We start from the raw sequence: 26898 nt of genomic DNA, 5'->3' as shown, positions 1-26898 counted from the left end.
CCAAATCATCTGGGTCACAGAACTCCAAAGAGGATGTGGATAATGTCCCCCATGCTGTAAGAAGATAAACTCCAAAGGGCCTAGATTGGAGGATACCTTCAACACATCAACAAGTACTTGTGGAGCTCCTCATTGCAAAACATGGACTCTAAGAGGTAAGTAAAGGCTAAGAGCAACCTGTCTTGCACAAAACACTTACACCATTTTCACTTGTTTATAAACATAAAAAAGTTTTTAAAAGTTTAATTTGTTTTACTGGATCCTGATATACTGATAAGAGATCTGAAAGTCTGATCAGTAATCACATGGCCAGAAATATCAATGTACTGTAAGAACAAGTAGATTTGACAATTACTCTGGAAATCAGCAGGGTAGATTGGAAAACACATTTCACAGCAGAGATAGGATTCCAACAACAGTTTCAGTTGCTTAACCATTCCAGAAAAGTAGGATCAACCCCACTAATGCACGCCCAATATTCAGTGTCTTGCACAACTTTTACCTTGGAATTGGCAGAAGTGCTGTTGGTTAAACAATCACCTTTACCAAGGGGACCTAAGTATGTGTCACAGATTTCATATCTGAAAAACATCAGGCCAAATTTTCATAATCTATCCATGAGACATCAATTGAGCAGTATATCCTTTGACTTTAAGTGTGAAATGAGATGCAGAACGTGGGGATGTAGTCTACCTTAAGATGCTGCATCAGGTGCGCACACAAGTTGCACAGACACTGCTGCTCCTTCTGAGGACTGATGGGCATGGATTGCAACACTTGCATTTGAGTAGTACCTTAAATACACACAAATTTTAATGAATTAATTTATTGTCTTCTTCTATCTGCAAAAGCCAAGGGAAGGGAGAGAGGAGACACACTATCTTGACATAGGCTAGAACTTAGATGAGCTCAGCTGTAAATTGTATCATTAGTTTCTTTCCCCTCAAAAAGACTGCATTTTAAAGTTCAAATTATTAAGCAGATAGAAAATCTCCATCACCACCTTCCTCCTCCTTTCACCTCCAGTCCTCTCTGCAGCTCAATACAGGGTCTCCTCTTTCCCCCAGTAATAATGTTCTCACAGGACACAATGCTTGCAATGATCTGCAAGCATGTAATTTAGTGATGAAATATAAACAATGTACTGCTAAAAACTTGCAAACAGCTGCAAAAGATGCTCCCTTGGGCAACATGAGAGAGGTCTCAGCTAAGGTCTAAGCCAGATGAATCCTAAGAAAGAAGTATGAGCCCACATATGAAGATTTGTCTGTGATTTCTAGAAAGTAGACAAAAGCCGGGAAAATAATAGAATGCTGCGCTACATCAATGTGAAGTTTTCACGTCTCACAACTCAATTCATTTTATACTTCAAAATACAGACTGCACACTGACACTCGTGTTGCTTATTTTTCAGCTAGGGATCACATCTATGAAATGTGAGTTCGCTGTGGATATTCCCAGGATCCACCAACAGTGCCTCCCACCAACGATGACCTTTAGGAAGAGGAAGAAAAGCGAGGTTGGGAGCACTGCACATTTTTGCTTCTCCAGTTCTCAGGAAGAGTCTGGAATTTACCTACTCTTATCTTTTCAACCAGCTGGTGACAGCTAGTGCTGCCATTCAGCATTCAGAAAACTCCTAGACATGACAGGTAACCAAAGTTAAACCACCATGATGCAGACGTAAAAATAGGTCACAGCAGTAGGAACCATGCCTGGGAACCTGGACTGTAGCTGTAGCTTTTGAGCAGCTCTTCAGTCCTCCAACCCACTCTGGGATATACCACCACCTCTGCTTTTGGCAAGTTGGCTGTCATTGAGCTGTAATTACTGTGAGTTGAAAGCATAAAAATAGTTGCTGCACAGGGTGGAAAACCTATCAGATGATGTCAAGGCGAGTTTTGAGCCCTCCCTTCCCCCTACCTCCCCCCCTCCACTTCCTTTCCTATGTCACTTTCTCATTACCTCACTGTCTCTAATTCTGAAAGTGCTTCTCTCTGCATCTTTCAGCTGTCAAAGTGAACTTTACACAGCAGCTAGAGCCAAACCAACCCCCAGCCCATATATAAACTCTGCCACCCACTCCATTCCTTGGGATTCAGCCAAGATGTCAGTTTGCCTTTCCCTGAAAACACCAAGCACATGAAATCCTCGATCCCTATCTGCAAAAGACTGGACCGAGAAGAATCAGTTCAGCCCAAGGAATGCAACTCTGATCTGCGTTTGATTAACTCCATAGATAAGCAGTTTCCAACCAGCAAGGCAAGTCAACATGGTAAGTGAGGTGTGGAAAGACAGCAGCAGCAACCCCATCCCCCTCTGCTAACACCGAGTAACTCAGCCCAGCCTCTCTCCCAGGCTCTGCAGACCTGAGGAGCAAAATGCAGCACAGCAAAGCCAAAACTTTTGATTTTTCCACCTCTCCCCTCCCCAGGTCAGGAGCTCAGATGCCAGTATTGAAAGAGGCTCTGGAAATATTGCTACAAGGGTTGGAAAGAGGGAAAAGAGAGAGGAAGGGAAGCAAAGATGTTGGTTCACTTATGGGCCATGCCCCTCCTTCCTCCCTCCAGGACCCAATGCACTGAGCAAACTGGGTGTGATAAAGACAAGGAAATTTTCCAGAGATCTGTAATACTCTAGATCATATGCAAACAAAAGCATTATGCAGCTCCTGATACTACTACATGTGAGAGTAACATCTGCTCAGGTGTCACCCGTGCAGCTGAAGAAAATGGTGAAACTTTTAAAGACAAGTTGGTTAATTTAGCTGGATTTTCTTCAGAAAACCACTGACAGTAGTTCTGTCAGTTCTGTGCTCTAAAAAGTTGCATATACACTCCCTGACTACAAAAAGTTTGTTGCCCAAGTAGAGATTTCTAGCCCAGAAAAGAAGAAATTCTGGATTTCTCTGACCAAAACAGTGGAAGAACTCTGTCCATGACAGAAAACTTCACAGTAGAGGGGAGAACAAAAGCAGAGAGATTAAGAAAAAGACGCTTTATAACCAGTTCCCAAACAACTACAGCCCACTGTGCGTATCAGCCCAACAAAAACAAGCATGTAAATTAAAAACACATATCCAAGCATATCTTATTTGTTATTTTTACCATTTTGTTTGATAAATTCTTGTTAGATGCAAACACTGTTGCATACCTCTTCTTAGTTCAAAGTTAGTAGCCCTTCTTCAAGTTACCACCCCGTTGTGAGCCCCCAGAACTGGTTGTATGAATGCTCTCACTCTGTTCCAGTGCAAAGTTAGAAAGATTAGCTCAAATTACCTTGGCTAAGCCAACGAGCTTCACAGTGAGAGCTCACACATCAAGAACCACATCCCAAATGTGGGGTGCACATCTCCAGCGGAAGGCCTTAAATGAGAGCTGCTCCGCTGGAATCACAACAGAATTCCATATATTCCTCTAGTTCATCTATTACTCATCTTCCTCTAAAATAATTACTTAGACCAAAGGAAGTAACAGCTCCTTGCTCTAACCTAACAGCAATAGTTCACTTGTTGTAAAAGAGTCGGAGGTTTCAAGCCAGAGACAGTCACTGAAGGTTCAAGTTAAAATTGTTCTTATCAGCCTTCCTGCCTACAGTTAATCTGCTAATTCACCCACATGCTCCCCAAGTAACTTTAACTTCTCCAGGGGTAAGCAGATGTGCTCATACAGGTGCAGATGTGCATTTCCCCACCCCCACCACTGCACACAGGCAGGAATAGAGGTTGCAGGAATCACACACACAGAATCACAGAGAACACGGAGTTGGAAGGGACCCACAAGGAGTGTTGAGTCCAACTCTTAAGTGAACAGCACTGACATGTGAGTATACACTGTGACCAGTGGAGAACACTGAGCACAAGACTTTTCAAAACATTTCAAAACATTTCCTCTTACAGATATTCCAGGCTTCAATTTAAACCACCATGAACAAGGGAAAACAGCAAAGTCCAAAACATTTGGTTTTGCTCTCAAGAGCAGAAAAACAGAGGAAGTTCTGGCTGCCAGACCAAGAGGGTTAGTGCACAGGACAGAATGGAAAAGGAAGCTATTTGAATTTGTCTTAAAACAGCAAATTGCTTTTTGGAGGGAGTAAATGGGAAAAGACAGGAGGAAGGTACCCTTCCCCTCATGTTAAGGCATGTCTAAAAGTTTGAGAAGTTATGTCACTAATTCCTGTGGCTGTTGAGTAAAAGCTATCCCACACTTCTCTCTCCCACATCCTTTAAATGTCAGGCAATAAAAGGTTTCTTCTCTATCAAACCCTCCTACTTACTGCACAAGAGGGTTACCTGCAAACACTTGGAAAATGCAGTCTATTTTTAAAGCACCTAAACAAGAGAGGAAACAGCCAGGCTGTACTCTGTGTTCACACACTGCTTGTGGAAGGATTAGCAAACCCTTCATTTACTTCTCAGCTTATACTAGCAGAATTGCTACTAGGTAAACCTTCATTAAAGATTGTGACTTTTGCCCAGAAAGCTACTTCCTTCTGCAAACACATTGGTTACATGGGCAGTAACAATATTGTTGAGGCATAACATGACCATTAATCTTGGTTAATCTGATAAAAACTGCAATCTCAGAATATAGATTTTTATAAAGGTTATCTTCCCCTTATATTTGCAGAGGATTTCTTCACAACTTGAAAAAACTATGCAATAATGGAGATATAATTCTGAAAAGACCATAAACCATTCCATTCCTTTAATAAGTTAGTAGTCAACCATAATAATTTCAGATGTGGGCTTTTTTCAACTCTTAACTTTTTCTCTAAAAGTGCTTCAAGTCCTTTGTCACAATCACGTAGTATTGGAGGCTTGGTTGAGGTAAAGTAGGAGACCAAGTTTTATGACAGCTCTAAACCAATTAAGTGGTCAGCTGCCACTGAAAGCAGTGGTCTCCTTTTCCCTCTTCATAGATGCTCATCTCACCTCACAGTAGAAAACTGCTGTTGTTGGGATTATTTGAGATAGGAAATAAATTTCTCTTTAGAATATAAAATTCAGTTCTTGCATTGCCAAAAATCTATAAATCATCTCCAACATCAAATGATCAGACTCCTCCTTTAGTGCTGAAATTCAGCTATTCCCTGGATGTATCAATGTCAGTCTCAAGCTCTCATGGTGGCTTCAACAACTGAATTTGTTTCCAATATAAAAATAAATGTTTCATGTGTTTGAGTTGTAATCTATAGCTACAACATAAAATGAGCCTGAAACAATGTCAAGGCACACAACCACGATGTGGCCAAACTCATGATATGGACACACTGATCCTGGAAAGAACTTTCAGTCTTGTATGGATTCATCCCACATCACCCCTCCACACATGCAGACCTTTTAGACCTTAAGTCAAACATAAAGCACAAATCTCAAAAAGGGGAGAATTTTAGACTAAATTTGGGATAGTCTTTACCCGGATGCTGCTAAATTACTCAGCTTTTGATTAGCAGGAAAAATATTCTTGTCATGCTATGGTGGAAGAACTCCTTAAATGCCTACATGGAAGTCACTTGCCCATCACTTTAGGAAGATGTAGTTTTGACAGCACTACCATTTCTTCTCCATATATTACATTTTTAAGTGTATCCTATTCTGCTTCAACCAAACCACAGGTTTACTTTCCTTTATCTAAAGGGAGAGGGGGCAAAGATACAGACCTCCTTTGCAAGGAGCATGATTACTTTTAAAACAAATTTTATCTCATGTTCAAGACTCCTGGTAACGTCAGCCATGGAAGCAAAAAAAAAAAGGCAAGTACAGTAATTTCAAGATTATAAGCCACACCATTTTGACTAAAGTTTTGTTCCGTACCCGGAAGTGCGGCTTGTATTCCGGAGCGGTTAATATATGAAAAAAAGTTCAGGAATTTGCCAACCGGAAATGCGAGCACGCAGCAGCCCCAAGCAGAGCTGAGCCCACCCTGTCCCAAGGAGGGCCAGGGCCGCCCCCAGTGGCCGTGGGGGAGCAGGGCCGGGGTCGGCAGTGGAGGAGGGAGCCGGGCCGAGCCCGCATGGCCCGAGCCAGTAAACCCCCGTTCCCACGATTCTGTTACTAACTGGTAACTTTGTGAAAGTTGCACGCAGATCTTCGCTGCGAACAAAAGTGCGGCTTACAATCCGGTGCGGCTTATATATGGAGGAAAAACGAAACTTTGCCGACACCCTGGAAGTGCGGCTTATAATCAGGTGCAGCTTGTAATCATGAAATTACTGTAATTGTGAGGGTGTATCCTCTTCCCAGCAAAACCTGCCAAATCTTAGGAGTTTTAATCACCCAACTGACCTAAAAGCATTGGAAGGCATGTAGCCTAATGCTTGTAACTGCAAAGGTAAGTGCGCTTGGAACATGATGTTCTGATTCAAACATCAGCCTTTCTCTTCTGGTGGGCTCCTCCTAAATCTGTAAGTTCACTGAAACAATATGCAGAGAAGTCTCTTCAGTCACAATTTTCCATTAGCTGCCTTAAGCCCCTTTAAGATCTTCCTTTCTTGCCTTGGTATAAGTTACCAGAACTTATCAGTTAGAACCTCACAATTATGGATTCTAATAAATTCAAATATATTTAATAACTTTTTGGTTGGATAAACTAGGTTAAAACAAGTAGAGGGATTTACATATAACACAGTCTGTGTGTCAGAACTGGAATTAGAAATCCGTGTATCGTCCCTTCCTTGGTTACTTCAATCTATTTTATGAATCCAGACACAAGAGAGGGACCATTAAGGTGGGACTGTATAAAAGCAAACAGGTGGAGGATCCAATCGAATAGATAAACATGCAAAGAAAAAAGGTATGGCTTTTATATGGCTATCAGTCGCTATGATCTGGCAGGACTTGGCTGCTCGCTGCCAGTCGGCTTAACAGAAGTCACTTATGAACAAACTCTTTAGAAAAAAACCAATTTTAACAGTATAGACATTGCCATATGCTTGCTTTTAGCAACTATGCTACAGTAAGGCCAGAACTGACTATGAATTCACAATTCTCTCCGATCAGAAAAGATTTTTCCCTGGGCACGACTGCAAATCTGTCTTTAGGTTTCAGCTACAGTGTGGAGAGACAGACCTGGTGTAAGAGAGGAGAACAGTGGATGTTGTTGAGTGAGGCCTCCCTGCATGATCCTCACAGAGAAGATGGTGAAGTCTGAGTCAGATGAGGAGACTGAAGTAGACTCAAAACTGAATGGATGGACCCAGAGGGTGCAGCAGCACATGCTGGGGGCTAAGTGGCTGCAAAGCAGTTTGGCAGAGAAGGGCCTGGGGATCCCACTGGACACCAAGTTGAACATGAGAGAGTGATGTACCCTTGGACAAAGAAAGCTAAGGAAGGCATCCTTGGCTGCACTAGGAGCAATGTTCCCAGCAGATCAAGGGAGGTGATCCTACACTCTCCAGCTGTGATGAGGCCATATCTGGAGTGCTAGCACAAGCTCTAAGATCCCCAGTACAGGAGAGTCATGGCCATACTAGAGACTTTAGTCATCTAAAAACCTGAAGGAATGGTACAAAGAGCACCTCTGAAATGGTGCCCAGTGACAGGACCAGGGTTAATGGGCACAAACTAAAACACAGGAGATTCCCTACGAACATCAGGAAATAATTGTTTTAGTGGGAGTGCAGCTGAGCATTGGCACAGGTTGCCCAGAGATGTTGTGAAGTCTCCATCTATGGAGAGACTCAAAAGCCATCTGAACACAGTCCTAGGCTCCAGGGGAACCTGCTTGAGCAGGGGGCTTGGAGAAGATGACATTCCAGCTTCAACCATCCTGTGAGAGATGTGTAACCACCCTTCTTCCAGGGACGCGTTTGTTCATTCACAGATATGCAGCAACCTCAGAGTAAAATCAAAGCAAATGCTAACATGACAGACCTCATACTGGGGAAATGCATATATTTTTAATATTCTCCTAAGAATCACTCACTTCTAACTTAATTCTTAATATTTTGAGTTTGTCATGCACTGTATATCATTCTTTGCTGGCCAATCGTTTCTGTCTCTTGGACTTACTACTCTAGGCACTGCCACCATTTATAGGTTCCATGACCTAGATTTCAGTAGTGTTCTCACTCTACTTATGATTTCAGAGTTGAAATTATCTGCTTCCTCAGCTTCACTGTTCAGTACAGATTTTAAGTGATATTACACAAGCAAGATGAAAAAATTTAGCTTTATGCTCTCATTATTCCTTCTTTTTGAGGGTTCTAGGTTTCATAAGAAAGTTCAGTGAGCTAATTAGGATCACGGATGCATCAGCAAAGTGAGGGAGTTTTAATGGCTTTGTTTCCAAAAGTGAATTAGACTCCTCACAAGAAAGTCCAATTGTCCAAGCCAGCTGGAGCTAAGCAGCAGGTGCACTGAGCTGCTGCTGCAAAACAGGAGTGATGGAAAGTAAAACCCCTTTCCCTCCCTTCCACTGGTCATGAGAAATCATTGGGACAAATAACTTAAACTGTTTTGGGTTATTTCACCCTTGAGACAAGTTTCTCCATTTTAGTTTCAATTTAGTTTCTTTATTTTACCATAAAGATATTGGGTCCCAAAAGACAGAGCTGTCACATTTCTGTTTGGAATATCTTGAAGATAAACATACAGGCATGTGCTCTGTATAGATAGCCAGAGCACGTGAAAGAAAATCATCACTCTGTGGGCACATCAGGATTACTCTTTGTACTACAAGCACACCAGATACTTAATTAGCACAAACACAACATTTCATGATATGTCAGATTTATTATGGTTATGCTGCAGAAATGTTTAGGACTTCTGAATGTCTTCTTCCCTCACGGTTAATGGAGTGCAGTTGCAGCAGGGCAGCCAGACATCTGGAAATTCTGCAGAAGTGTTAGAAGAACTCTCATGGCCCAGGATGGGGGAGAAGGCAGAAGGAAAAAATGGACAGTCCAGCAACATAAGACATATAGAAGAAGCAGTATCTGCTACTAAATCAACCCCCTGGAAATAAAGTTCCCACCACAATTTAGGCCCCTGGCTCTCCACAACCAACTTCTGCTATAGGAACAAAATTATGCACAGCTCCTGATACGAATTTGAAAGAAGTACTCAAATACTTGACAACATCAGAATGATCTTGGGACATTCTTCTCCATTAAGTCCTCCTACACTTTTCCGTTTTCTGCTCCCAGCTCTTCTCTCCTCTTCCTCTAAATCAGTTACTCACCATTTTTCACTAAAGAAGTTATTTTCCCCCCTGCTAAGTCTCCAAATTAGTTGCTACTCAAAATTCTAAATCAAGCTCTGCAATCTCCTGTCCCAATTAAATCAAAGGAAAGAGTAGTTCACATAAATAACATTTTCAAGATCCAGTTTTAGCTTCTAGATTTTGCAGCAAAGTTTCCAGTCATGCTTCAGGGCCAGAAGGTTAAACATTTCTCAATGACGCAGGCTTCCTTAGCAAGAGAGAGATGAGGAAGGGGTCCAAGAAAACCTCATTCTTCCCAGGCACTAAATCAACAATCACAGCAAACAGTAACTGCAGTTCTCCAAGGAAAACTGGGAGGAGTGGAGCAGTCTCTTATAACAACAGCAGCTACTTTGTCTGTCACCATAAGGCAAAAGCCCAGTACAAAGAGGAAAAAAATAATCATATGAAAAGAGCAACACACATTTTTTTTAAATCCCAGAATGGAGATTGTATATTGTGCACTATATAGAAATCATGATAAATTAAAAAGCAAATGAACAGAATTCTGTAGAGCACTGTGAGTCTGCTTTAAATTGCTGTTCTTTTCTGGTCCATATAAAGTTGCCAGTAACTTTCTTAAAGCTTAAACTTAAAAGCTTTGACTTTTAAATGGGCTGAAATTTTTATGCCTGAAAGACCACTTTTCATATACTACATATTCCAGAATCTCATTAATCTCTCAATTTTCAAGATAAGATTAGCAATAGTGGTTTTTCCAAAAGGAGTCTAAGTAAGAACAAGAACGAGATTAGTAGAGTGAACGTGGAATCTGCAAAGCTACACTGGAAAGTGTTTTCTGTTTATTTCAGTTTTTAGTAAAAAGAATATTGAAGGCTCTAAGCTTTGAGATTGTTTTGCAGTTAAGTCAAACTCAAGGTATATTCTGAACCAAATGTTTTGGGAGTTGCAATTTTTCATCAGTGGTACCTCAGTGTCCCAGTTAATTTAATAAATCAAAACCACACAATATATTTTTAAAAGGCATATATTTGTGTTGACATCAGTGAACACAAAGTCCAAATCTCAAATATTGAAAAACATAGACAAGGAACAACAGCTTCAGCCAGAGTATCTCCAGAAGAATTTTTAAAAAAGGTCACTTATGATTACAGACTGATCAAGGTTGCTCGTGCTTCACTGGAAGCCATAATTTCTTTATTTGGGATACACTCATTTTTGAGGAAAAACAATCAGGGCAAAGAAAAAGGAACACTACAAAGAACTACAAATACATTTCTCAACCTACTTTTCACATGGGATAATTAAATAGGTTCATATCCTGCTGGGGATCCAATGCTGTGCATAATGCCTGGGAAGCATCATTAACATTATGTAGAGGATCTGATTTAAAATAAGCATTACTACAGAAAGATACAAAAAAAACCATTAAGCAGGTCACATTAGCAGATACTATTTTAGCACTTGCCTACTTTAAGAATATTGTAAGTATTCTTAAATTCTTATGTAAGCTTCTTCTAAGGAGAATATTTTGCCTGCATTAAGGTTTGCATCAGTTTAACTACAAGGAGCTATTTGCACTGAAAGCCACTGACACATTTAATATTGAAAACTAGCAGACTTTTAACCAAAGAAAGAAATTCTAGGACAGCCTTCCAGTATGAGTGAGAAATCTAACACTTTTTAAAGCAGTAATAAATTCAATAAATTTATGTAGGGGACTATATGACCAGATTACTTGCAGCAAGGGGAAGGGGGGCTCTGCAACCCTGAAGAGTAATTCCAGTTTGGTTGCTTTATGACTTCTCACCTACCTAAACTATTGCTAAATTATACAGCATTCTTAAACCACACCAAGGTTAAACACAAAAGGGAGTTGTGCCAATATAATTAAACCCATTTTCTATATTGATTTTGATAGTAAAATTCTCTTGACAAAGAAATTGAGGGCAAAGGGGAGCAATATTTCTTCTATTAAGACAAAGATTCTAGTTTCACCTCCATGAAGCAGGGCTCATGTTTCCTTAGCCACATATGAAAAACCAGACCGCCTCAAGACAACCAGCTGAGGTTTCTCCATTTAAAAAGACAGTTTGGAACAAGTACCAGTCTCTCCTTGGAAGAACCCTAAGGTCAAAACAGCAGAGGGTGCTGTAAGTCTGAACTGAGGTGCAGCAGCTCAGCAGCAGGGAGAATCCAGATGCAACATAAAGCTGTAGGTTACTTCAGATTTTGGGGTGGGTTTTTTGTCTGTTTTTTTTGTTTGGTTTTGGAGGGATTTTTTGTGCTGGATTCATTTGAGACTGGTAAAAGCAGACAGTAAACAGGCTATTACAAATTTATTTATAGTAGGTCTCACATAACATCAAACATCAGAGACATTTCCAAAACCTTTACAGTTACCTATAACCCCTCCACTGATCTATAGAGCTCTGGGCACACATTAGAACATTAGAGATTGACTGACATTGATGCTTAGACATAAAACAATTGTACTTTAATGATTACAGTCAAAATGTAGACTGGACTTGGATCCCATTATTTAAAAAAAAAATCCTGATTATAAACACTAAACACACTAATGCAAATTTCTGCTATCACACAGACATGGAAACTTGAGCACTTTGTTAAAAATTAGTCATCTCTTACATCTGGCAAACACTGAATAGCAAGGAGTCAACAGGTAACTGGGAGACAGAACGGATGTGTGTCGGCAGTGTATCCCTTTAGGCAAAGAATACGGTGTAATCATCATACCAGTTTAGAGAGACTCAGCATAGCACACGTTCAGATATTAATCCAGAACCTACATTAGTGGCAGGCCACAAAGATGACTATGATCTGCCTGAGCCACAAAGATAAAAATTATCAGTCTGAGCCTATATACATAATCAATATTCATTCCTATACAACTGTGCCTGAAGACCCCTAATAAGTATCTGATTAAAGCAATTCTATTTCACTTCATTTTTCCAATGCACTTAACTATGTTCCTAAAGAAAAATTGATTCATACTCATCATGTAAATGAGTGGGTAACTCACAGAGTATGATGACAACAAGTAAACAGGGCCCATTATACATAATGCATTAATTTCACAGAAAGGAAGACTATGTTTTGATTTGTTACAACATATCAAACCTGACATGGCTTTAAATGCATTTTAAACTTTCATTTTGTTTTTAATAACAATTGATGAATGTTACCAAAAATTGCAGTATGATGATATCTTACTGAGTACACTGGAAACTGGTTAAAATGCACACATGTACCTCTAAAGTTAATTCTCAGAAGCTATCTTTTAAAGTAAGCTGGAGCCATAAGAAGGGTTACGAGACAAAGCAATTCGTGAATAATTGTTTTATGTCTACCACATCTTTACTTTTTTATAACAAGTGCAGCCTGTATGTGGCCCCCTGCAAGTTAATCTCAGTTCACAGAATGGGTAAGGGCAAAAAGCTGCCTGAGTGTTTTTTTTCTTACTCTCTCTTTCTCTCTCTCTCACTTGCTGTATAAAAAGAGTAAACAGAGCAATCTCAAAAGAGATGGAGGGAAAAAAAATATTATTTTCAAAAGATGTTTCAATGCTTCAACAAATACTTACTACAGGGTTAAAGAGATTTCCATGAGTTTCTTGTTTAAATTTAAGTTTGTCACCAGAAATAGGTAATGCTCAACTAAATTATTCCCATGAGTACTCTTTATTGTAGACTACGACTCTTGACACCAAAAAAAAAAAAAGGAAAGCATCCTTTACATATTTAGTTTCAGTACAATCCTTTAACTTTAGTTTGGCTAACACAACCACACTGTGATTTGCTTACTCAATAGTTAATCACAGGGATAAAAGGTAGCAAAAGGTTATGTTCAGATCTCTCATGAATGGAATAACTCACTAATATGCAGCTTACAGTTGGGCACTCCTCTCTCCATGTCTTTTAACAGCCAACCCAGAACTCTGTGCAGCTTGTAACTCCAGTACAAAAATTTCCATATTTAAAGCTGACTTCAGGAACATCCCATTTGCTGCTTCGGAAAGAATTCCCACTGCATGATGACGACGAAGCTCACATAACTTTGTTCAGTCCTTGAATCACATGCAGGATTCTGGTTAAAAGCCAGTGAAGAGTCATTTTATCACTACTCAGAATATACACACCCTGGGAGGTTTACCAGTAACTGGGGAACTCTTTACACTCCCCAGGAACTTGCTACCTAGACACAAAAGGTTACATTTCCAAATGCCATAGATTCCGAACAGAAATCAAAAGTTCTATTTTTAAAGTAGTGATGAAGCAAACTATAGAGCCAGGAATGTTCTCCCCTCAGCTCCACCCTCTATCCAAAACCAAAATCCCAACTGTGTTGATTCAAGAACTCATTGCAATTTTGAAATTCCAGGTTGGAGGGAAGAGGGAAGAAAAGAGATGCAAAATAAAAGTTCTACTATTTGAACAAAATGAAATGCAAAAAACCTCACAACTAGAAAAACCTCTCATTAGAAAATTAAAACAGCAAGAAAAAAAATCCTTGTAACTGGTGCTTGAAAAAGACAAGATGAAGTTAGAAGGCATTTTACTGCATCAATGAAAGGTCATTCCTTATGTACTAAAAGCCAATACTGAATTTTAGATTTATTTAAAACAGGAATGAGAACACCAACCACAAACTTCAGCTCTGACATTTGTCACTCCTGAAAGAGCTGAGGAGGGGGACATGTCCCTCCTAAGAAAACACAGATACGCTGTCTATCCTCCTTCTCATTAAAAGCAGTTTAGCGGCTGACATCCCTAAAGCACTTCAACTTAAATCCTGTAAAGAGGGAAGAGCCTGGGAGTTGTCTTTTGAAATAAAGAATGAAGGGATCAGGACTGATTTTTTTCCTAAACTGAATTTAATACACCCTAATCTGCTAAAGTAGCTCAAAAATCCAACTTTTTCCCAGAAAATGAGGGAAGTTTTCCATTAGATTCAAAATGACACTAATTTTTAGCTGAAATAATTGTTCCTTTTTCAGGACTAGTTGGATGCAAAGCAAATTAGACCACAGAAGTCAAGTTTTATCCACTACAGATATGCAAATTATTTCTGTGGTCATTTACAGTGCTCATTTACAGACTTCAAAACAGTTTGTCTTCTGTTCCCTAAATATGCATGGAAAAAAACCCTCAAGTTAATCTAAACCAAACTTCTGACAGTTTAGAACCACCTGCTTCTGGGTTTGCATACCTGCCTTGATATTTAATAGACTTCAACATCTTTTTCAGCAGGTCAACAGAACAAACATCAAATCCCAAAGATTCTATTCAATAGACTACCTTACACTGAACAATGTTAATGTTTTTCAGCATACTCACAGATAGAAAATTAAAATAGGACAATTATTAACATTCAATATATACCAAGACAGTGCAAACAACAGTGTTGTGCACTGAAACAAACCAAAGCTATCCAGAACAGTAAACAAATGTTTTAAGTAGAGCAAAACCATAAGGAAATAGAATTCATTAACAGAAGTAGCCATTTGGCCAAGTGCTAACATCCATTAATTCTGGCAATGCACTGTTAGACTCTACATGACCCTGAGTGGCCATAACACTTATCTGCAAAACATCAGGAAAAAACAATCTGAAATTTCAGGTTTCTCTCTGGCTGACTGCATCTCTGTATGTGTATTGCACACACACTCCTGCCCAGCCACCTCCTAGAAGCCATAAAAAGAAATTTGTGACAAAACCAAATAAAATTTAAAATAAAGTGGAATTCTATTTCTAAGTTTGTACTTGATATTTAAACACAGAACTTGCATATAGAAGCCAGCAGCACAGCCAAGACTCCTGAGATTTCCCCCAGTTGCGTGAGGCCCTCATATGTTCAAAAACATTTTATTGTTACTAAACTGTAGATTGTGTCAAAAAAAAAAAGTATATTTCTAGCACTCTTGCCTCTCCATTAAAAAAAGGAAAAGAAAAAATATAACTCATTCCTTCACTGGTCAGTCTGTTACAAATCCAGGTAACAACAACATCTATTTAGTCTGTATCCTGACTGAACAGTGACCAACAGCAAAAGAATTTGCAAGATCTGTATATGGGCTAATTAGATAAAGACAGGAATAACAAAAAGGCTTCAGGAGAACAAAAAAAGAGGCTACATAGGGAGATTATGTTGAAGTACATAATGGGAAGGAAACTGCAAGCTTTTGGAATCAGCAAATAAATATAAAGAAAACAAATTATTCATATGCTGATAGAGTCAAGGCAGCAAAAAAGACCAAGCGACTCTTGGAGAAAATAAACCAGAGAGGGAGTTCCCACTGCCAAGAGCTTGGTACAGATCTGCACATCAGCTTCATTGTCAGCAGAATGAAAATACACAAACTGCCACAGGGCTGGTTCCAAAACTACACCCTTGAAATTGAATGCAGAATTTCACCCCACTATGTATGTCTACTTTTTGAATGATTGGATCAGTAACAGCAGTTCTTTAAATAAGTTCAGCAGTCCAACGAGATATCAAATAGAGCAGTTATGTTTTTGGTCTTACTTTTGCATTTTTTTTTCGGGGTCTATTGCTTTTTTGGAAAGCTTGATTTTTTTCAGCTTGATTTTTCACTTTTACTTTTTCCTTTCTCTGCTGTCACCACTTGCACTGTTTTTTTACTCCTCCTTTTTTTCAGTTTGACACGCGTGTTTAATTTTTCTCTGGTTAATACAACGTGCACCTTATTGTTCATATTGTTCTCGCTTCGGTTATTTTTTGTTCTGAAGAAACAATCCCTCCCTGCTTAAACTATTCTGCTCCAGAAGAGTAAAGTTGTAACGTCTCCCTCAGTTCTTTCTACAAAACATTAAGAATGTTTTCTCGCCTTCAGTATCAAAGGAGTTGCTTCTCATGCCCACCAACATGGAATACAGACACCGTGTCCTGGTTCAGCAATGGTTTCAGGTACTCCTGCTTCTGGAGTGGAGTCCCATTAACATCCAAGCAGTAAATAAGCACAGTCTCATGACCTGCAGTCTTGAAGAACTTTTGGTCTCTGGAGTGCAAGCTGTGTAAGCTCTATCAGGATAATTTATTTGCCCAGCTTAGGCCATGATTCTTCTATTTCTTCAGTGGTTGTTTGGAAACTTTGAGGGGTTGACTGGAATAATTTTTTCTATCTTCCATCTTTCCAGTACGGTTTCTGAAGATGAACACCAGGACCAAGAAGATTTGAGAAGTTAAATCTTTCCTCAGCTTCCTTCATCTCCCCATTCTAGCTCTCAACAGACAGGAGATCCAATTTCAGCCTCTGAAGTCTCAAATAGCTTGCCCAGCACACAACTACCTCACTAAGCCAAACAAGAGCAGCCACCAACAACATCTGAAGTCTCTAAATATTACAACTGTACCAACTGGCCCTGTCATCAAGGAGTTGCTTTCCTTATCTAGAAGCTTGTAATACACTTCCATTATTCAAGACAGATCTTTAAAATTATTATGCACATGTTCCTGCTGTCACACTCCATTTCCCCACCAATCTTGTGAATCCATTTACGTAAACATTCACCCGCTTCGTGCTTAAGATTTTTCCAGCAGTGGGTGATCCAAGAGTAGCCACTGATGGAAGAGGTGCAATAAATCTGTATCCCTCACTAGGTAAGCTAAGCTTGCCAGGAGATTGCCTCAACATTACAGAGCACCGCTGCATAATCTAGGACCAGGGTTAGCTGTTGCATAGCAAAAGCTCCATACAAGCACTCCTTAGTGGGGGAAACTCTCAGCCTCAGAATTAAATGAAAGCCTCAGGACTTACCGTAATTTGGAAGAGACAAGAAACACAGCCACACAAAGCTTTGAGGAAAAGCAATACTAATAGGAAGACTGTTTTCCTAATTTTAACAAGTATTACTTTATTATGTGAGTTTCCTGAGAATATGATGCACAAATTCAGTTACAAGAGTTACAAGGACACTGAAATGTTCATTTCATGGCTGTTCTTAATTGGAGGGGGAGAATTTAAAAACTTATTAAAACAAACCATGTTAAAGTCAACATCTTTTTTCAGGCCTTCACGTAAGAGCTTTCTTTCCAACAAAGCCAGGTTAGATACTACCCTGCCATATGGATCCTGTTCAATACCAAACACCTTGTTAGTGTCTAAACCCCACCTCTAAAATTCACAGACTGCAAGAGTACATCTAGAGCAATGATGTAGATGTACAAACCCTCTTCTGAATTGAGACAAATGCTACATAAGATGTAGGCCTGTCTTTCCTATCTACAGCAGGAGACACAAAATAACCATTCTTTGGTTCTCTAAACAACAAAGAATGTGTCAGGACTATAAAACAAAGGTCATACAGGATCCTTATAGACATATAAAATCTTTGCAGATATTTTAAAAACACACAAAATTAAGTTAGGGAAATTAACATGGTCAATTTAGGGAAAAAAAATCCAACAAAACAAATCAAACAAACAAAACCCAGCAATTTTGGCAGTATTTTGGGGGGAAAAATTAAACTAAGAAATTATTGTTTTACTTGTCTCTTCCCCAGTCACTACTTAAGGAAATGAAAAAGCACTTGACTTTCAGGAACAAGTTTTTGGGCATTACCTGTGTGCTGCTTTTCAGACAACGCTGCAGAGATTAAGAATACACAAACCCAAACTTCTAGGCTACTAGAATTTTGTGGTCAAATCTTACCAAGGTTACAGTCTCTGTTTCCAGAGCAAAGGCCATTCATATCTATGCACGCATTTATTTTCATTACTATATAATGTCCTAGGAGCCTCAGATAAAAATGCCCCACAGAAGTATCTCATGCTCCCATTAACAGATAATTCTCATTCTAGCATGGCTTCCATGTGAGAAATGCAATCTTGTACATATCTAATGGGTAAGCCCAGTATCACCAAAAGGCCACAGTACTTACAAAGGAATAATGTAAACAAAATACCATTGTCATTCTCAAGGAAACAGACTTTCAAGATATAAAACAAGTATTGCAAAGTTTCAAATACAAGTTTTTCCCAAACTATGCAGTTTAAAATCTCTCCAAAGTATCAAGAATATGTTTAATCAGAAAATAATTAACAGTAAAACCACATAAATCAGTCAAAAGCTAAATGGAGGAACAAGCCTTTAGAACAAGTCATAGCTTTGACTGGAGTTTTCTAATCTTAATAAGCCACAAGTTTAACACTGGAGACCAACAAGGGAAGAAAAAGAGATAAAATTATCTCTGGTGAAACTCTAAATTGAACAGTATTTAACATCCAAAACCATGAAATCACCACACTTCTCTAATTTATCTTTATCTGAAGTCACACAGCCTCCTGGCACTCCTACAGAGTTCATCAACCACGATTCACTAGCAAAAATTAACCACAGGATATGTTTGGAGTGGTACCTGATTGGATTGTTGTCATCTGCATTTCTGGTTCCAGCAGTGTCATGTCGATCCTTTTCTCAACAGTTACAACTCTCTTTATATAGACATAGGTATGTTAAAGAAAAATAAATAATCCAAGAGGACCTCTCAACTTCAATCTCATTCAAAACTTGCAAGAAATTCTCATCCTTATATCATGAAAACTGTGCCTAGTGAGAAAACTGAAGTCTTTCATATGCAGTTCTCTGCTTATTCACTACAGACAAGTTGGAACAGCCCAAGATCAAATTACTGCTAGGAGAAAAATGAATACTCCAAGGGAGAGCAGGATGGGAAGTTTGGCAGAAGTAAGGCCCACCCCTTGATGCTCTGTAAGTTGAAGGGAGGGGGAGGAAGGGGTCAGAGACACTAGAACTGGCAGCTTTTCCCCTTTTATAAGAGGAAGATGACGTCTTGGGTAGACTTTCAATCCCCTAAGGGGCTCTGCTGATGAGGCAATTTCGTTCCAAGGACAAGGAGACCCAGTGTTAACATAAACATGCAGGCATCCTCAGCTTTGAAACAGCATGGCCAAAGCTATACATCCTGCTGATAGATCAGTTGCTTTTCTTTAGTCTTTGCCAGTCCTTTTTCTCAATAATTAAACTACTAACCTAATCAACTCCCTTTGCTGATCACTAAACCTGCGCTACTCTAACAGATGGAAACAAGTGTGTTTCTTAAAACCAAGAATCCTGCCCTGCGTCCTTCAGACTTTTCCCACCATGGATCACATCCTCCATCTAACCACACCAGAGGTTAAAAAAATTCAATCTTGTTTCCCACATCCACATTATTTGGGATAGTGGACAAAACTTTTACAGTCAAGTATTTATTGAGTATAAGATAAAAACAGAATTAAGTCTTTCCTCACTAGATGATTCTAGGTCCCAAAAGAAAGGAAATTCAGTCTTGGTCTCTAAAGAGTCTCAACTAATTTGCCCAACAGATAATTTAATTATCTTAACAAACTAATTCCGACACTTCTGTCCCCAGAGCATCTTTCCCTTATTCCCCATCTTTCCACAAGGCTCATGAGTGTTTCTCTTTAGGTCGTCTAAGTAAGTAACAGCATATATTTGTATCAAAGCCCTAAAATATATTGAGCTGTGCACATCTAAGATACAGACAAATTTTTAGATTTTAAATCCCTTTTTACAAGTCAGAATCCCTCTCCTACCACAATAGTACGCATAAAAATGAGTAGCCAGGTGTGCAAAACTGCTGAAGCCGTATTTTCTGACCCCTCTAACGTGAAATAACTTCAGGACTCCTCTACCACTCAAGACACAAGAACTCCCCTGCTCAACTGCTGAGAGAAGAGCATGGCAGGTTTTAGCAGCATATCTTCCTTCCCACACACAAACACACCTGGAACTTTAAAGGAGACAGGAAAAACTCATTTAGCAGCTTTAAACAATGCAGGAGCATCCTTTAAAGTGATGATATTGTAGTATTTATGTGGTTTTCACACTCCGTACATCAGCAGTGTGTTGTGAAAGGACAAGAATTGGCTCATTTGGGTTTCTCTTGCACTCAAATGCCACCGTTGCAATCCTACATCTGCAGCCAGAGTAGACAAAAATCACCGGCCTAAAATGCTCCTTCTTGCTATGCAATCTTTACGAAAAGGAACTGCAGCAGTTCACTGTATCCTGAGCATTCAGAGACAGTAGGGACAGAAATAACTCACTTTACCACCTACTCTGAATATTGACATGCATCGCAAATAAAGGAAACATCCATTTTTAGTAGAACGTGTGCTTGTTTTTGTTGTGATACATAGAAATATAAGAGGAAGCAGTGGATAGGAAATCTTCCCTACAGTTTCCAGAAACATCACTTAATTCTCTGAAGTATGCACGTGTGCACTGTTGGTCACCACAAAGAGGCAGATGAAATTTAAAGCACTAAGCAGGATGTTGCTCCTTTGACCAGCAAGGAAGATGAAAACTGCTCTACCAGATGTCTTCTGACAGAGATTCCTTCGTTATACTTTGTGGTAATGTATTGGTCATGGCAGGAGCAGAGCTACAGCTGCAGAAGTGGCTGATAACATTAAAAAAAAAAAAGTTATCGAAAGCCAAACGTTACAGAAGCAGCAAAGGTCCCAAAGCTAGGATTCAGCTGGCTAAGTACTAACAGCAATTGACTGTTGTGAAATAGTGCAATTTTTCCTTCGTGAAGCAGCCACTGTTTAAGTAGAACAGATTGAAAATCCTGCTGAATGGCATTCTCCTTTTAAAGAGCCAGGCTTCCTTTCCCAATTACTGCCCTTAACACTCAAAACCAGCAACAGAAGTCCTTACACAGGCAAAACAGCTGCCCAGATTTGGGCCTGACTTGTTTAGTAAGCAGTTTAAGTTCATGAAAAATGACTGTTTTTTAAACAGCTATCAAATTGTATGTCTAACATTCATCCAACAGCCCTGAACCTTGAAACCTCAAAGGCAAACTGAAGTAAGAGAGAAGCTAGAAAGGAAAAACAGAAGGAAGAGTAATATTATGAGCCAGTGATTATAGAAGGGTGTTAGTCTTGTTAACTTGATAAGGAACAAAAACTTATGTTGAGAGCTAACTTGTTAAAGCCACCATGTTAAAGCTGCCTTTAGCATTATTCTTTCCAGCTCAACTATTCTCCCATCACTATTTAGAAGTTTGTTTAAAATAGTTCAAGGAGATTACCACTTCTCAGTTGCTTGGTAGCTCCCATCAGTAACAGGCCAGTCACTCTGTCATGCTCTGGATCTCATAGTTCTATCAGTAACTTTCAGACAGCATGCTAAATTTATAGTCTCCTGGGACATAAAGTCTCGTAACACAAATCTATCCAAGACAGACTGGTTGTTTTTGTTCTAACAACCATTCCCCTTACTCTCACACAAGAGAAAACAGCAAAGCTCACTGGAATGTGTGTGAAGGACAGATCAGAGCAAGTTATATATTTTCTGTCTAGGTCCTTTTGCTACAAGAGAGACTTAATCTTCTTCACATCTAAGTTCTGGATGAGGCAGTAACCACCACGTGGTAGTTAAATGTAACTTCAAGTCACACTATTCCACACTATATACTCTTATCTCTTTAAAACCTTTTCTCAGGAAAAAATATCATCCTTGTTTATAAGTAAACATGCCTAGGTTCTCAAATGAGTTCATGAGTCATAATTTAATTTTTAAAATGGCAATTTATGACATGATTTTAAGAAAACATTATTATTGTTTTGAAAGTCAGAATAACAAGAACATTTACAAACCCTTTAAGTAAGGGTTTGTAACCCAAATAAGTTATATTTTAAATATTTGAATCTAACTGTATTCAGTGTAATGACAATTCAAAATAGGAAGGGGATAGCAGAGGAGGGAGATAGGAATGTCTAGCCTAATAAAAGAATTTTAGGACCAAATCACCTACACAATTATTTAAAATAAAATAAGGTGTCCTAATACTCATGTATTTTAATTGTAAATGGGCATAAGAACACAGGCACTAAATTAGCACTTTAGAATCATTTTAAAAGTTCAGTTCTGCAATTTCTGAGTATAATTACCAACAGCTCACATAGCAACTATTTATCCCATGCCTTGTGCAGCACTAACAGGAGTACCTTCCCATACCTAAAGCACATGCCTTTTGTATTACTTGAGTCATACTGAAATTCCACACATTCCAACTAGACTCTCTTCCCCCAACACATGTAGCACCATGTAGAAGGCAAGCATCCCAGATCAAGTAAACCCCAAACACTGGCAAGCTGGTGCAAGTGTAGTGCAAACCTGTAATCATAAAATGCAACAGTTCATTGGAAAGAATGTTACCTCATCTTAACCAAGCCCACAGCGAGAAGAAACCAGGAGCGTCAGAGGATTCTAACACAGTATTTTTCATGACTCCTGGACAAAGATAACTTTAAATTCATCTCAGGAAAAGAGAGAACTCCTCAAGAGAGAGGGTCAATATTTACACCTGGAGTTTTTTGGGGGGTTTTTTTTGTTTGTTTTTTGGGGGTTTTTTTGTGTGTAAATGCATTCATCAGGGACCTGCTCTAACCCTGCCCTAAGGGCTGGGATAAGTTATCTTTGCATCTTAGTACAGGTGACTGAGAAAAATCAAGATATACTGAAGAGCTTCAGATGACTCTGTAATGGCCTTTTTCTGGCTTGTGTGGTAGCAAGTGAGTCCGTCACAGGTAACCTCTCAGAGTTACAGAAAGTAGAGGCCTTGATGAACATGGGTAGAAAATGAGTAGGAATGTAAATCTGGGGTAGAAAACTCACTCTGAAGCACAAATCAAATAACTACACCTTAAATGTCCCATTAAGCTTGATGTCTGAACATATTGAACCCGATAATTGTGTCAAAACAGTTTACTAACACCTTAACATAAGGTTTCCCTCCACTGAAATGACAAAAAATTGTTTCCCAGCTGTGTTCAAATGCTTCATATTGGAATTCTATAACCTTAATATCTTTTATTGCACTTTAATTGTGTAACCTAACAGCAGTTGTTCAGTCAATTTGTCCATGATCTTTACACCCATGTGTCCAGCTGTACTTATCCTTCCAAGAGAATGTGTAGCCATGATAAGGGAAAATATTAAAAGAAGTCTGAATCTGAAGCAAACAAAAACCAACAAGAAAACCCCCAGAAACTGTGTCTGGCTGCTCGTCAGTTCTAAGAGAAGGGAAAAAAAATTAAAAGGAATCTGCTGTCCTAGGGCATATGGCAGTATGCATACACAGGACTGCACTCCCAGTTTTCCCATGGGATCCACAATTTCATGATGCTTCAAAAGCCAAAGAAATTCCTATTTTAATTCAGCCAATAGTTTATGTTCCAGAACCACAGTCTGTCACAACAAACACAGAACAAACCCATTTAATACTTTTCTACAGATACCTACAGATAAACCAAGTCTGCTTAGCAAAAGCCACAGAAAGAGTTAATCTGTTAGAAGCTCTCAGCATAAGCAGTTAGTTCTGCTGTGAGTCAGCAGTGCCTGTCTAGAACTGCAAACAGGAGACCCTTTGACACAGATAGGCAGCTTCCAGCAAGTCTCTTACTTACCATCTCCTCCCTCCCACTGCCACTCACATTGAATCTTCCTCCTACCTTGAATTTGGCAAGTTGTCACAGAAGCAGTTTCACTGCACAAGATATGTTCTACAATCCCTTTGGATTGCTCAAACGTTTAAGCAGATGGCCATCTCAACCGGATATCATCTCTGAATTTTTTTAACATGTTTGAAGCCGAGGACACAACAACAAACACACCACATTTAAGAAAGGAGTTCTAACAAGCTCAACAGCTTTCAACAGCTGTGCAACCTCCACCTCAAGATAACTGAGAAGTTCCATTTGAAGGAAGACATTCATTAATTCAAAATGCATCAGCTCAATTTCTTAAAAGCTCACTAAATTTCTTAGCAGCCCACTAAACCAAGTGGGGTTTTTTGCAAATAACCATATTTCAACAGCACTTTTCACCCCCATAATACTTCAGTGAATGTACACACAGACAACACATAACAAAATACTGCAGCCTCGCAGAAAAGAGCATTGTGTACCTCCAAAGATAAGGAATATTCAGATAATCTAGCTCAGGGACTTTGGACTTTATGCCTTGCCTGAAAAGCTGCCCCTCCAGCAGTAAAATTCCCACTATTGTGCTGAGCCCTGATAAAGAATCAGCTCTGAAGAGACCCACCTAGTGAGTCATTTCCGGGAATATCCTAATTTTCTTTGGCAAAAGATATGGGCAGAGGTGTTCCTTTTCAAATACTTTTAAAGTGGAACTCTATTTTGCCTGTTCCAGTCAAGCAGATTTGCAGCCCACAATAGCACTGAGTCTATAAAAATAACATTACTCCAATAGAGGAAAACTATCTGTTTCTGTTAAATATTCCTGAAATACCAGTTTTTAAACTTATTCAAACAACTGAATTCCATAAAGACCTTCATTCCTGTGCCAGAATATCCTTTCCTCTGATATAACAATACCATTTAAAGTGCTGCTACAAGTTTCATTTCTCTGAAAGGTACTCTTATCCCAGCACTAGTTCCCAGCACTAGTACCCTTTTCCCAGTAGCATCAAAAATAAACTGCTTCTTCCCACCTCAGGATCCTTGACCATGTCTTATTGGCTAAGAGAAGAACCCTGTTTCCAGAAAAGTCACAATGTCACCTTCAGGCGGCGAGCTGTCAGGTGCTGGAAACAAAGGCTCATACGCTTTTCCCATGTTCCAGCGCTCTATCAGTTTCACTGCTATCTCCATTAAATACTATTTGAAATCTCTCCTTGCTTTCATAACCATAAAATGCCCAAGTCTACCAGTAGCTGAGATGTGCTGAGATCACAGTCTATCTTGCTGACATTGCAATTTTCTTCTATTTACCATCACCACCTTTACCTCCATCTGTTGTATTTTATCTTGGAAGACTGCAAACATTAAGGATTAGAAGTTTTTTTGTTGTTACTGCCATTTCTGTCTTCTCCAGTTTTTGTAAATATAACTGTGATCACATAATGATGGTATAATGTATATGAATGAGGAAACTCTTTTTAACCTCCTAAAAACCCAATACTTTGGTTTAAGTTGTTTAATTCTTCCAAACTGCTGTTCAGAGAAAGGCATGGTCATTTTCTAGATACAAAGATCCAATCATGCTAAGTGAGGAACCCATTCAACCCAAATTACTGTCCTTCAGTACACATATTCTAAACCACTTTACCATAAGCATTATATTTTGGGTATAAAGCCACTCTTAAGCTCCCAAGCATTTCTCATCTGCCCATTCTCCATAACGCCCAACACTAAGTCACACAGGACTCGACCATACCTGCAGGTGACAGCATAAATTCAGACTGCAGCAAGACCCTCATACTGCAAAGAGTTACCAAAATATACCCCAGAAGATGGAGTGAAGGGAGATCACCAAAAGGAGTTCACAACCAGAAGCCACTGCTTATCAAATGGTTTCATCACTCTCTCACAGGATGAGGCTAAACATGCAATGGCTTTCACGGCAGCCTGGTGATTCTGAGCTCAGACAGTTTAACAGCTTTCAAAGCCAGGAATTCTGGTCACTGAGTGGCCTTCTATTTTGCCACTATGTTATAACCCACTATATAGCTGCCCTTAAGATACCTGCAAGTTGAGAAACACGCAGGTCATTCTGACTCAAGGATCAGAAAGCCTACTGGGACATTTAATTTTTAATCTAGGTCTTGCTTCTCCTTACAGGAAGTCTGAAAGAAACTTTCAGACATTTGCAGTGAGAAAGTTACTCACACTTGCATGTGCAGACCAAGGTGATAAAGAAAGATCTACAGAAGGTGAGCTAACACTTCTTTTGACTGACAGTCTCAGTTTTGCACAACCCAGTCACCACAAAGTACAGAGAAGTTGTTTCTGGTATTCACCTAAAATAATAATATAAAGCATTTATCACTGGAGCTCTGTGGAAACTTCACAGCCACTAACATCAATCTTCCAATGGAACAGTGCAAATACATTTTGTGAACTCCAGATCATTAGTTTTTCCTACCAAAGAACCATAGTAACAAGCAATAAAAGGAAGACCCATTACCGGAACATTTACCATGCCACCACCACTTGGTGAGGACACACTGGGTGAGACATGACCACACTGTCCCACACTCACCATTCTTCCTTTCGCTGAGCGGCGGGAGGTTGGGGTTCCGGCCATGGTGGAGGCTGAGGGTCAGCTCGGGCTGCAAGGAGAGCTCCTGCAGCTCATTGGCAACAGCTTCGCTCTGCGGGCTGGGGGCCGCTGACAGCGACACCAGCACCGGCTCATCGTCATTTTCGCCAGCCCCTCCTCCGTCCAGCCCATTTCCAGCAATGACGGAAGGGGGCAGGCACACCACGCTGGAGAAATCCACTTTGGCTTTCGTGATGGCAACCTGCAAGAAAAAACAGCAAAACCCATCAATCTCACATGAGTTTTAGCCATATGTCCAGTTCATCATGGTGTCTTCCATGCTGTTGAGAAACATGCTGAGTTTGTGTGATCATCATCAGTTGAAATCCAATGAAACCTGCTCAACTCAGCAGTTTAAAAACTTGCATAAACCTCCAACAGCATCACCACAGAAACTACTGATGAACTACAGATTATTGTAATTTTATTAGAAAGTATGAGAACATTCTCAGTTTTTGCTATTTTAGGAAGCCAGTCTTGAGAAGACACAGATTGATTTGCTCCAGTGAAATCAGCCTATTTGGAACCTTGTTGAACTTTTGACTACTGTCCTTTATGTCAACAATAGTGTTTTAACAACAGTCTATCTGA

General features: G+C 39.5%; 1 protein-coding gene across 1 annotated transcript in view; it reads right to left on the bottom strand.

Annotated features, from left to right (window-relative positions):
• Nucleotides 1-26898, bottom strand: part of MRTFA (myocardin related transcription factor A) — a 94772-nt gene that overhangs the window by 50827 nt on the left and 17047 nt on the right. Inside the window, exon 2 of the mRNA XM_033057647.1 lies at nt 26248-26509. Within this exon, the coding sequence (XP_032913538.1) occupies nt 26248-26509 (262 nt within the window). The remainder of the gene's footprint in view (nt 1-26247; nt 26510-26898) is intronic.

This window comes from Catharus ustulatus, chromosome 4 (assembly GCF_009819885.2).
Source record: "Catharus ustulatus isolate bCatUst1 chromosome 4, bCatUst1.pri.v2, whole genome shotgun sequence".
Taxonomy (NCBI): Eukaryota; Metazoa; Chordata; class Aves; order Passeriformes; family Turdidae; genus Catharus; species Catharus ustulatus.
The sequence above is the reverse complement of the archived record's forward strand: the minus strand, read 5'-3'. Positions and strand labels throughout refer to the sequence as shown.